We start from the raw sequence: 13,508 nt of genomic DNA on the forward strand, positions 1-13,508 counted from the left end.
ACTAACCTGCTGGTGGACCAGTCCTTACAAACTTTGTATTACACAAAACTTTTTTTAAATTCTAGTGGACATTCAAAAGTTTGCAAAGATACTAAATGTATCTGAAAATATGTACAACGTGATGCATTTGATACAATGTTGCTATAAAATCAGGGAGTTTGAAAGTTTTGCTGCGATCCGACACGATTGGATTAAACACAGTGTGATTCAACGTGGTACGATATGATGCAAAGGAACATGATGCTATTCAATTCAATGTGGTACAGACAGTTTGATTTTATTTCTTTGGTTCTTCTAAAGCAGCTTCAGAAAGAGTCTAAAGAAAATAAAAATATAATAATTAAATATAAATGTAACGGTCACAAATGATTGTACACATTAATAAAGGCAAAGGGCATCTACTAATAATTTAATTAATTAGATTTTGCTGATGCAAAGATGTCAGAAACAACACTTTAATATATATATATATAAATATTGTGTGACAAAAAAATAAGTGTCTTACACGTTGCCCGTCTTTCCCTTTCCCTGGTGGTCCAGGGGGTCCAATCAAACCGGGCTCTCCGGGTGGGCCTGCGGGACCTTGTTGTCCTGGTTTACCCGGATCACCCTAAAACAAACGTAACAATAAAGGAAGAACTTTTTAAAAAAATGTGTGATCTTCATTGTGATCAGAGGTAAACACACCATCACACCCTTGGAGAACAGATACTGTGTCACTAGTGGAAAAAGTGAAAATGAAGCAAATCAAAACAAAGAGAGACAGCAGAAAACATTCGGAACCGCTCATGTAAAGCTGCTGCTGTTTGATTGAAATGAATACAAAGACTTCTCTTCTGAAACAATAACGGAGGACATACAAGGTCACTCTCTCTCTGCTGCACTCTGCATTGCCAAAACCATTCTGAACATAGTTTGAATGCTTTCAGAAAAACATCCAAACAAATATAGCTTTTAAAAATGGGTGACTGACCTTGTCTCCTCTCTGTCCAGCTGGACCGGGAGGCCCGATGATCCCTGGTATGCCCTAGAAGAAGACAGACAACTGGTAGTTCAACACTGAAGTGACCTCTTCATATTTCATATTACACACACATTATTCTTGTACAGTCACAGAAACGGTTTTCTGTTTAGAGAAACACCTACCACATTCCCCGGTAATCCGCGAGCACCTTGAGGACCAGCTAGGCCAGGTGGACCCTGGGAGAAAAACATCAGCCATTATAGTTGGTACAGAACAGTGCATCTTGTATTTGGTGTGTTATAACAAATCAGACAACTTACAGGGTCTCCAACACGCCCCGTCTCTCCTGTAAGTCCAGTGTCACCTTTAGGACCCTGGAATAAGAACCACATATTAGACATATTCCACTTCACATCACTCTACGGCACATTGGCTGGGAAGTACAAGCCCGCTACAACTTACCGCTGGTCCAGTCGGTCCCTTAAAGCCTTGTTCACCGGGCAACCCTCTTTGACCCTTCAGAGAAGAATTAACACAAGTTTCAATAGTGTAAGCCTACATGCTGAATATAGGTACGTTTTCACATATTCTTGTCAAAATTATTATGTCATGTTCCTCATAAAACCACTGTGAGGACTATTATAATGATCCAGATGACAAAGATATTAAATTAATGAGGGCTGTGCAATGAAGTTTGCAGATAATAACGACATCCATGCATGAAGAATTACCACAATATTCTGTGACAAAATGAATGACTCATTATTCATCATCTTCATGGGGTGCTTGAGAAAGTCAAAGATAATGGAAATACATTATTGTACATAATGTATTTGAGCTGCTATCAGGCCAACTTCAACCTAAATATACCAATATATTCTGTGTTTTATTCTGGTCCACTGTTTCATACTGTACAGCTATAAAGTGAAATGGAAAGAGAATCAGGCCGGTGTATTACTCTGTCTTACACTTTAATTTACTCAGCCAATTAAATAAAGTCCCATGAGCTCCCTTGTTGTAGCAGGGCTACTTCACTGTTGCCACACTAAATCTCTACTGACATCTAGTGGACTCCTCTGCACATTGCCAGATGTGGTATGGTTACATTGAAGAGAAGAAGACAAGACAACAACAAAAATAAAGAGAAAAAAAAAACTCACAATCTCTCCTGGTTTCCCTTGATCCCCCTTCTCTCCCTTCTCTCCAGGTTTTCCCTAAAGGCAAGAACAAACAATGCAATTAGAAGTTTTAGTGGAAAAGAATAAGTAGATGAAGAGAAGAGGAAAAACTAAAGAAGATTAAAGGATCATATTAAAAGCCAAACCTTTGAAGTATTCAGCTAAAAACAAAAAATAGCTCTAAAATCCCATTAATTTCCAACAGAGTTTGGTCTGTGTAATAAAAGAAGTCTACTCACTGGTTCACCAGGCTCAGGGATGACATTCGCCACCTGGGAAGAAACAACAGACAGCATCACTGACTGCATTCCCTCCATCATGGTTATGTCATACATTGCCTGACTGTTAACAGCAGAAATTTTTCTTACATTTCCTGGAGTGCCAGGCGGTCCCCTAGCTCCCACTTCACCCTGAGACAAGAGACAATATGTTCACATTGTCTGTAGACTAATGACCTTATTACAGTTAATACTGAAGGGCCATTACAGAGACAGAAGAGGACAACTCTGTAGCTACTGTAACATGGTAGGCACAGCAAGTATTCAGCATTTGTTTTTGCTTGACATTTAATTTTACCTTGTATGGTTGTACAGCATATGAAGCAGGTTCCTTATTTCTTATTTACCTTGTCGCCCTTGTCACCTTTTTGCCCAAATGGTCCATCCTGTCCTCGTTCTCCCTATGGAAGAAGAAGCCAAAATCTAAATTGTAAACATTTCTACAGACCATATAAGCCCTTCAATACAGGCAAATAAGGAAAGTTTTTAATTGGAAGTAGGAAGTCAAGACCCGTGCATCTCATAGTGGCATTTGGGGATAGCTCGAGGGCTGCTGGGTGTCTCTGGAGGTTACCCAGCCAAAATTAGGAGCAGTTCATTTCACTATATTATTATGCAACAGAAATCATTTCTGTTGCATAATAATATAAGAGTACCCTCAGGAGGACGTCTCCCCATACACAGCTTTAGATACTAACCCATTAATGTCCACAGTGGAACTTTATAATTTCCTGTACAGCACTCTGAGCTAAGCACAAATCTACTGACATCTTTCAAATAGGATAAAGTATGAGGCTACAGCACACATATTCTGGAGTGTTACAACATGGATTCAAAAAGTAATAATTGTAAATAATAACCTGTTGCTTTTTCTTGGTCCAGTATTGTCATTGTGCAGACCTAACAGACATTTTGGCTACGTACACACTGCAGGCACAAGTGGCCCAAATCTTTTTTTTTTTTTTTTTGCTGAAATGTAATACATTCAATTCTTCAATTCAACTTTCACATGTGATCCAAATAAGATACAGCTCAGATTTTTTGCAGTGTAACCTCAGTGTGAACAGTAATATTAGAATTCACACAACTTTTATTTCACTCTAGATAGACAATCATAATGCGGGTCAATTCAGTACTGTGACTTGTTCACACTGGAATCTGATACATATAATGTGAACAGCCAAACAAAAAATGAGCAATGAATCAGTATTGTATTCCTATGGGATAAAATAGTAATCTCTATGGATAATGACTGAAAATATACTGTGTTCTTGAAGTCAAAATGGCTCTTGACTTCAAGAACAACTTAAATTTGTGTTCTTTGGTCCAGTGTAAATATGGTATGTCAAATGAACGTCAAACTAATTTATTTGATTTCTTTCGCATTTTTGAAAGAAAAACAAATTTGTCCACCATGGACTGTTTGCACAGCAGACATTTTGTCAGGTCATAGCAGAAAACTCACAGGGTGTATTAATGATTGCTGCATTCCACTTAAGGGATTGTGCATGTGTGCTGGTTCCCTGTCACTGTCACTGGGACACTTAAAGGTCCAGTGTGAAGGACTGAGTGGCATCTAGTTATATAATTGCAACCTTTCCAAGCGCAAGGGACAAACTACGGTGGCTACGGAAAGCTCTCGAAAAAATACAAACTCCACGATCTAGAGCCAGTGTTTGGTTTGTTCATTCTGGGTTATTGCAGAAAAATGGCAGTTCAACATGACAGTCTTCACAGAAGATAAAAAAAGCTCATTCTCAGGAAACAAAAACACAACGATTCTTATTCTCAAGCGATTATACAGTAATGAAAACATAACTATGAAAAGGTTACACACTGGACCTTTAATGGAGCAGAGCCGTAGTTACTGTTATTAAGTCTGACTGTGCTTATCCTGCTGTGACAACTCAAAATGTCTGCTGTGCAAACAGTCCATTAAGGCATAATAAATACGTGAAATCAAAAATCTGTGGGGCTTTTCCTTAACATTCTAAAAATAATCAGTTAGTCATTAATGAGCTAAACAGCTCAACACTATATCAGCAACATGCAACAACTGTAAAACGGGGATTCATAGCTGCGAATGAACATATTCCTGGTGATGCTTGATAATAAGCTTGTAGTAAAAAGGTGTAGGCACACCTACCGGAACACCCCTATCCCCTCTTGCTCCATCTGCACCTGGTTGTCCAGGGGAACCAGGTTCTCCCTGTGGGAAAAAAGACAGACATGTGAGTCATGATAAAATACTGTATGTTTCATTATCCTACAAAATATTCCACACCAAAAAAGTCAGTGTGAACTCACTCTCTCTCCTGGAGGTCCTCTTGGTCCGGGAGGCCCGTCGTCACCCTGGGGAGAAGACACAAGGCCATTAGAATGTCATATTTGCATATGGAAAATACACACACTATCTCATAAGCTGCATATGTCTCCAGTCATCGCCCAGTGTGTTCCTGGGTATGATTAAGTCACAGTACCTTAGGTCCAGACTTGCCAGGAAAACCATCTGCTCCGCGCTCTCCCCTGGGCCCCTTCAGAGACACAAGATTTCGATTTAGATGTCATACTTTCAAAAACCAGTGTTTGCCAATAACATCTGCAGATATTGAATGTTGTAAAGGTAAACCCACCACAACTCAGTTTAGCCACCACATTAAATGTCGCAGTAGATGAAATGTCGCAGTACATTTAATCTTGCTGCGTCAATTAAATCCATAAATTAAATGTTTTTTGCTTATACTACTAGTTACTGAATTTGCCCTTTTGACTTAGAGGTCTGGAACCAGGCTAGTAGTTGCTAATTGCTTCATATTGTGTTTCTTGTCTTAGTTTACACTTTTTGTTTCTTTAGCATTCTCCACTCTATATCTAAAGTATACATGCTTCTCAAATAGCAATATGGAGCACATTTTTTAGGTAATGCAGCTTTTCCACTCTTACAACCTATGACTTGTAGCTTAGAAGAAGCTTATTAGAAGCCATACAGTCAATAATCTTACAATGGTTACAGTGACAAAACAATATTTATTTTTACGTCCACTTGGGGACAGAACTCCACAACAAGCTGAAAAAAAACACATTTGACATATTCTGGCATTTGACATGGCTAATGTGTTAGCAAACAGTGTCCTATTTCCACATCCAGCAAGCAACGTTAGCATCCATTTTAAGTCATGTTTCTGGCCACCTGATGAATCGAAGTCCAATATTCAATATCCTTCTAGCTTTGTTTTTGTGTTCACCAAGTCCTCAGAAATACATCTGGGTCTTAATCTTAAAATGCTAAACTTTGTTCACCAGTTAGTTGCTAACTTTGACTGCTGTCTGGTGGCATACAGTTGGGGTTTCAGATTGTTTTAGTTAAAAATGACTCGAGGTTGACAAGAGCAGTGAGAGTGAACATTATACATGCAGGCTGTAAAACCAAAACAATGAGCTAAAAGATGCTAAAAAAGCTCCATGGAGCTGAGCAGAATCTCAGATCTGAGGGATGATTCTCTGTTGTTTCACTAAATACTTTCACCTTACAAATAGTTATTTGAGCCATTGTTTTTAAATCTTTAAAGTAACCAGAAGTTTGTTCACTGTGAACATAAAAGGCAAAAGAAAAAGAAAGTTATTCTAAAGGTCATACTGACCATGGCACCGTCATTTCCAGGAAGACCATCCAGACCATCTTTACCAGGCAGACCCTTTAAAGATCAGTGACAAAAGGCTGACATTTAGTGACATGAACAGGGAAACAACAAGAGAGATTTTTTTAATTGAGAGTAAAAGGCCAACTCACAGGCTTTCCAGGCTCTCCAGGTTTGCCTGAAAATCCAAGTTCACCAGGTAGACCCTTCATAAAGAAAGAACAGTTATGTGAATATGTTCTGTGTCATTTTGCTGCCAAAAGAATGATAATATTTAAGAATTATTGTGGTTGAGTGTGTGTCTGGTCACGTACAGGGGGTCCAGTGTGTCCTTGGTTTCCTGGTGGCCCAGCTGGACCCTGAGGACCCTGCAAAATCAAAAAATATCATTAGTGAAAAATGTCACTTGATCATCATTTCATAAATACACTAACATAATGTGGGTTTTAAAAGTATCTATATTTTTTGGAGAGAAATAATATAAACATGCAAATACGCAATATATTTGGAATATTTTCTGGCCAAATATGTTAAAAACAAATATTCAGATTTTCCCCAAGGCTTTTTATTCATACAGTATGGACCTCTAAAAGACATATTAGTACCAGTGAGCAGCCACTAGAGGGGGGCATTATAGCACTGTTTACAGCTCATTCAACCTTGGATACCACTTGAAGACAGGTGTATTTCTATGTTGCTCCAGGGAGTCATTTGGAAAATTAATAGACGTAACCTGTTGGTTTTAATCTAGCCTGTTTATTTTCCCTCTATTAAAACACACAATGAAGACACCTTGGAGAGAGCAGTAATTTTGCGCTTTGTGGGTCACATCAAATGTTGCGCAACCCACACAATTAAAATATCAAATTAATTCTCCTCAGTTCTCCTTGAGAGGTCATTGAAGTGCAAGAACAAGCACTGACGGGAGCTGTACATAAACAAAAGTGTAATTTTAAAAAAGTGTATTACCAATATGTGTGTACATTTTGCTTGCTATGAAACTGAAATTGTTCTTACAGGCGGTCCAGGAAGGCCATCCACTCCAGGAAGTCCACTTTCACCCTTCTTTCCCTGAAAGACAACAGTTAAATGAAATCACTACATTAAAAAAACATTCAGTACATAAAGGTGAGCTGTTTTCAGGCTGTAGCTACTACTGAGGATGCTGAGGTCATGTCTTCTGTATTATTTCTTTCATATTGGGGATTGAACAAAAATGTTCAATTTCCATATAAATGTATAGCTTTAGAAAAAGCTGTCACTCATACAGCATTCTGTCACAAAAAAAAAAATACACAACTATAGCTACATTATATTGAATGAAGGCTGGCTGGTGAGTTAGCCACGGCTTGCCTTAGCTAAAGCTAACAAAAAATTAATTACAGATGTTTTCCCTAGCTGCTGCCTGTCATTGGGAAATATTGATTTTCAAAATAAAAATGGACGGACATACGGTGGCCCTGAAAGCTCAATGCACAGAAGAAAACATACAGATAGGTAAAACTAAAATCAGGCAATTTAAGAAAACATCTTCATCTTCTTCATATATAGCATTTAAAGCCACAGTTTCCGTTGTTGTCTGCGCTACTTGCAACATTTCTGTATTTCATTGTGTTTTGTCACATTTTTTCTAAAAATAATGGTCATGTGTTGAAGTCGGTGATGTTTCCTTAATTTGCTTATGTTTTCTCTGTTTGCATGTGTTTTCTTAAATTGCCTTGAGTTCTCAGGACAGACAGACACAGCAAAACAGACATTTAATCCATTTAATCCATTTAATCCCTATGAACTGTAACTAAATAGTCAAAATTAAAGAAAGCTAAAATAATACATTTTGTCCGTGGATACTGTTTTTTTACTTGCATTCCCAGAATGTCTCCTTCTGCATAATCCTGACACCACTGACTCTTTATTTTATTTTCTTACTTATTTTTTGCTTTATTTTCCTTTTACCCCTTTGCTTTTTTCCCTTATGTCTTTTCTTGATGTAATGTTTTATATAATTATTATTATCATGAAGTTTACTGGGCTAGTACTGCTTGGATTTATTCTTTACTTCTCATTATTCTGTTTAAAAAAAAACAACAACTAAAATTCCATAAGAAACACAAGAAAATTCTGGCACATTTGCTTTTTAATCTATTTTTGTCTTATTTTTCTTCATATGTTTGTTGATGCCGTCCTCTGCAGCCTTTTAAGACTCTTCACATTCCAGCCCAGCTGCCCTCAGCTGTCATATCAGCATAGAGGTGAATAGACAGGCCTCAGCAGTGGCGACACACACAGCTGATGAGAGCTTTGCTGCAGTGGAGGTGAGAGTGCCTCAATCTATACCAACTCAACCATACAGCACACTCTATCAGCACTGGCAGCAGTGGAGACCACCCTATTATCACAGCTCTCAACCTTCACCCCACCCCCCCCCACACACACACACACACACACACACACACACACACTCTCTCCCTGCTCCCTGTGCATCTTCAACTGAGGTATAACAACCCTAAAGCTGGGTAAAATAGGTCAAGCTCCTCACCATCTGTCTGTTTTTTAGGATTTAAGCATCCTATTGGGCTGGGAAATGCTTCAGCAGGACCTTCAATGATATTAAAAAATAAAAGCAAGGCAGAAGCAGATTTTCTAGATATTGTGGAATCTGAACCCAGTGTGATCCCTTTATTCATGTTAATAAACTAAAAATCCCTCGATCTCAGAGAAGCTTGTTTGGCTGAGGACAAAGTGCATTCTGCTGGAAGAGAAGTCTTTCATTCGTGGCCAGAGGAGGTTTGCCTTGCCTCTGCTGCCCAACTGAGCAGCTGCAAATGTTGATTCCAACATATTGCTGATGAGAAGCTAATTGCTCCCAGTAGAGAAGGGGGATGGAGGTCACTATCTTTGTTAATGTTTTGGAAGAACAAATTATGTAGAACCACTGTGTCTATGTTAATTACACACTGCTGTGTGATGGGGCCAGTGTGAGACAGAGGGAATAACAATATGAGAATAATTCCACAACACTGATAACAGCTACAGTATAAACCCTCATTAGCATGAGGAATAAATATCAGTTTTCTTAATTCAAGATAATCCCAGTGGGAATATGATACATATGTTTATAGGTCTACAGTATAAACTTCTAATTACTGCATATTATAATTCTGTTCTACAAGAGCTTCTCTGGGGACATAATAATCTCATTTTAGTCAAAACTCAATAGATTGTTGCATATGTAAAGTTACACTAAAGCAAAAGAAATCCCCAAACTTTAGGTATCAAAATATTTCCTATGTATTTTTGTTTCAATATCACACAATTATTGTTTTGTGATTTAGGCATTACAAGGTTTGATTTCTTGTAATCTCAAAAAGAGTCTGTTATTTGTGGTTACAAGTAACCGTTTTCAATTTTCTTGTGAATAAAAACACGTTTGTGATGCAAACCTGTCTGGAAAACATAATTGCTCCCAAGAAATAAGACAGGACAACACGTTCTCACTCCCAATTCGATAAATACTGCCGTTACAGCCCTCTGCTTCAAAATATTACGCTGTAGGTGCCCCTCAGGATCATTTCTGGACGCACAGGATGAGTGAAAGTCCCATCCACCCACCCCACCTCCTCCATATGCGGACTTCCTGGCTCTTTATAATATGTATACCAGGAGCATCCATAAATAATGCTGAAAGATAGAGCCCCCTCTGTCATATTTTGATGCAGAGGGCCACTGACCAAGCAGCAGTATTTGTCAAGTTGGGAGTGAGACTGGGCCAGACAGGAGTTTGAATTTTCCTGCAAAAACACTTAAAGCTGCAGTCAGTAATTTAAAAAAAAAATTACTTTTTGTTTTCAGTATATCCTGACAGTAGCACACGAGACAGACAATCTGTATGCTCCTAATGGCATTTGCAAGAATCTACCGGGCCTGAACGAAAATAAGCAATCAGAGCCAAGAAAGGTAGGAAGAGGCTTTAGGTTGGTGGCTTGAAGATTGTTGATTACTGAGTTTCATTCCCAACATCGATATTCGACAACCTGTGAATGAGACTCAACAATCAATTATCTTTCTCTGCTCTGATTGGTTGTTTTCATTCAGACATGGTGGATTCTTGTACCTGTCTCATGTACTACTGTCAGATATATTTATATTTATTATTATAATTTAGCATGTTTGCTAATATTTTTTATTAATTAGCACTAAACACAACCAGCTGACAAAAAAACATTGTTAATTCTACAGCTACACTACATTCTACAGCATGCTAGAAATAAATCGAAAGAATAGTAGTTTGGACTGCTAATGTGTTTACATTCATCAGGTTTTCACTGGGTTCCACACATTAATATATAAAGCCCTATAAAAATAAACCTACACAGTTGTTAGGTCACCATTAGTTGAGACGTAGTGGCTTTTAATTAAATTATTATTGTACTTAGAAGCCATCAAGAGTGTAATCACAGGGTTTGTGGAAGTTTCAACAGGTGACTTTTTAGGACCATTATGAATGCAATTTAATTTTACTTTATAAAAAAAGTAAAAAGGATATGAAGGAAAATCTAATGCTTCCGTATTTGTTTTATTTCGTAGTTGTTACAACATGATCGATACAAATTGTTCCCAAAAACACATTTAAAAGAGACAAATAACACTTTATACAAGCAACGTTATTTTCATGAATCCAATATATTTAAAACCTTTTAACATTTTAAGACCCTGCAGACACCCTGAATCAACATGTCATTTCAGTGAAATGTATGTGTTCAGGCAGACAGCCAGGTGGAGCCACAGAAGGACTCTAATGTACGTGTAATGTGGGCCAGGAACGCAGAATCAACTTGAAGTGAGAACTATATGAAAATTGGCACAAAATATCAGTTTGTGTCAGTTCCCCAAATAAGGGAACTGTCTGAATTTGTCGATGGAAGCCTGATGTGTGTTAGTCGTGTTGGTTTCATTTCTTCAGTCATGCTGCCACTACAGGTTTGATCTGTTTTCCAGCCAGCTGTCATGATAGACAGAGCTTTAATAATCAACTTGTTCCATTGTACTGCTGAAAAATACCATCAACAAGCCTCGCCCACACTTCCCACACACTAGAATGTGCTTCTCAACTGCTCTGATTAGCTAAATGAATCATTCAAATTTCATTTATCTCTTGAACTGGGCTCTACTCTGTGTGTGTGTGCTGAATGTTGTACATATTTACCGATAATGATGAAACCCTTATCAGATTCTTTGTAGGTTGAAGACAAGCCGGGCACTAGTTTGTCTCGTGCTGACGCCTGACGGAAGAAAACACAGAAAATGATATCATTCCAACACTTCCGTGGAAAAAGCCTGACATCAGTGCGAGTGTTTATCTCAAAAACAGAAACCAGTAACATCTTCCAAACACAAACCAATATGAGTCAGTCTCATGAAAAGTCAAAGCAATGTGGGTGATCACAAATAACCGACTGGTGCTGATTCAGCAAAACCATGTAATGAGACAGAACATGGCTGTAGACCACCAAAGTAATAATAAATAATAAAAACTTTTCAGAACAAAGTTACAAAGTGTTTTACACGGTTGGAACCCGGACTGAAAAACGAGCAATCAGGCAAAATTTAGTGAGATAGAATAAAAAGACCCCCATCAGTAAAAATAAATAATGAAACAGATAAAACAAAATGCAAATAAACGGTGCTGGGGCAAATATATTTAGACCATTAAAATGATACAAAATTAAAAGAATAAAATACCCATCACTTAAATATGATAATAATAAAATAGATAATATAATAAAATATATGACCAAATATATCTATAATGAGATTCTGTATGTGCCATCATTTTGTTGCTTTTTTTAAGCATATGTTCATGCTCATTATTATGGAAGCCCACCAATGTGATGGGAGAAACAAGGATTTTTTAAGTCATTATAATGAGAAACTTTCTTCAAACAATTACTTAGTATCTCAAAATAATGACTTTGTTCCAGACATTACTTAAGCATCATCGGGGAATATAGTGCAATAAAAAGAGTACAGTGCACATACAATAGTATCACAAATAAGAATCGAATTTGCAAACTCTTGAGTGAGAAGAATGCGCAGTACATGGCTGTGCATGTTAAAAATGTTTAGGCCCATGGGGACTAAAACTAAGGTGTACGATGTGCGCAGTTTGTAGTTGCTTGCATCTGTCTGATTTTATTGATATGTTGGGGTGGCTTTGGGGCACAGAGGTGGTAGGAATCCGACACACCAACATATGAATCACCTTTGCATGTGGTTTTTATGGGAACATGTTTGCAAACAGGTGGGCTTATTAACACGCCGGCAGACAAGAACAAAAGCGTTTGTTTGGGAGTTGTTGCTTCGTGAGCAGCTGATGAGATGAATTCACGTGCTTCTGCTTAGTAGTTCTGTTTTGTTGCGGTCTCCACCACTCTGTCTCTTGCAGCTGGGTAATGCTCCACTATGTTCGCCGGTGGCGAGTCCTAACTGTGTCTGACTTACTGTTAACTGCTGGCTGCAGCAGCTAGTGCACAAGTGGTTTATTAGAGCCGTACTGTTGCCGAAATGACGGATTGGATGAAAGCGGTGGACAAATAACACTGTAAATTTGGTGGTGTTCAGCTCAGGGGTCACCTTAAGAGGGCTCCGCTGTGTAACATTTCAGGAGGATTATTGGCAGAAATGGAATCGTGAAATTCCTGCGTATGTGTTACATTCACCGCTGGTATAGGACAGTTTATTGAGACAATTAAAGGGAGGGCGGATCGTGAACGTCTTTAAATCGTAAATAGGGCTAAAGGTTAAAGAGAATGTTACAGTTTGTGCGCAAAGAATTATTGGTGTATAAGATCTCGATGGTCCCAGCCATGGTAGTCTGGTGGCCAAAGTTCTCCTCACATCAGCGTCAGCTGAGTCAGTAGCCTCAGTTTACAATGCTTGCACTGTATGATTTTCTTATATATATATACATATTACATATATATACTCATTCATATATCATAGTTTATATAACACATAGTATATAGCATCTTTATGATACATCTATATACATATATACTATCATACTATAATATACACGTATACTATACGGTACTATATATACCACTATTATATCATTACATTATATACATTTAGTATACATTACTTACTGTATGATATACATACATATTTATATATACATTATATCGTAGGGCTATACATATTTATGAGCTATACAGTGACTAGCATTATCGTAGTACTGTATACATAATTATACATAGCTATAGTGTATACTTATTACATGTATGGTTATATATTTTACGACTTAGTATTACGAGTGAATATATGATACGCGGTATACGTATATAACATAGTATATCTCTATATATCGGTACATTATTATATCATATACAATTATTAGTAATCATATATATACATGGTATTTGGATATATAGCATGTTTACAGTAGTACATA

The 13,508-nt window shown here is 37.7% G+C and overlaps 1 protein-coding gene across 2 annotated transcripts in view; it reads right to left on the bottom strand.

The window, feature by feature from the left end:
* Window positions 1-13,508, bottom strand: part of col22a1 (collagen, type XXII, alpha 1) — a 64,646-nt gene that overhangs the window by 21,116 nt on the left and 30,022 nt on the right. For both annotated transcript variants that reach the window (XM_035681093.1, XM_035681094.1), the window contains exons 24-39: window positions 7,076-7,129; window positions 6,373-6,426; window positions 6,211-6,264; window positions 6,062-6,115; window positions 4,901-4,954; window positions 4,728-4,772; window positions 4,567-4,629; window positions 2,768-2,821; window positions 2,511-2,552; window positions 2,382-2,414; window positions 2,125-2,178; window positions 1,427-1,480; window positions 1,285-1,338; window positions 1,147-1,200; window positions 974-1,027; window positions 506-610 (exon numbers count right to left, since the gene is read on the bottom strand). In XM_035681093.1, the coding sequence (XP_035536986.1) occupies window positions 506-610; window positions 974-1,027; window positions 1,147-1,200; window positions 1,285-1,338; window positions 1,427-1,480; window positions 2,125-2,178; window positions 2,382-2,414; window positions 2,511-2,552; window positions 2,768-2,821; window positions 4,567-4,629; window positions 4,728-4,772; window positions 4,901-4,954; window positions 6,062-6,115; window positions 6,211-6,264; window positions 6,373-6,426; window positions 7,076-7,129 (882 nt within the window). The remainder of the gene's footprint in view (window positions 1-505; window positions 611-973; window positions 1,028-1,146; window positions 1,201-1,284; window positions 1,339-1,426; window positions 1,481-2,124; window positions 2,179-2,381; window positions 2,415-2,510; window positions 2,553-2,767; window positions 2,822-4,566; window positions 4,630-4,727; window positions 4,773-4,900; window positions 4,955-6,061; window positions 6,116-6,210; window positions 6,265-6,372; window positions 6,427-7,075; window positions 7,130-13,508) is intronic.

This window comes from Morone saxatilis, unplaced genomic scaffold (genome assembly GCF_004916995.1).
Source record: "Morone saxatilis isolate NCDOM2014 unplaced genomic scaffold, NCSU_SB_2.0 Contig9, whole genome shotgun sequence".
In the NCBI taxonomy this organism is placed as follows: Eukaryota; Metazoa; Chordata; class Actinopteri; family Moronidae; genus Morone; species Morone saxatilis.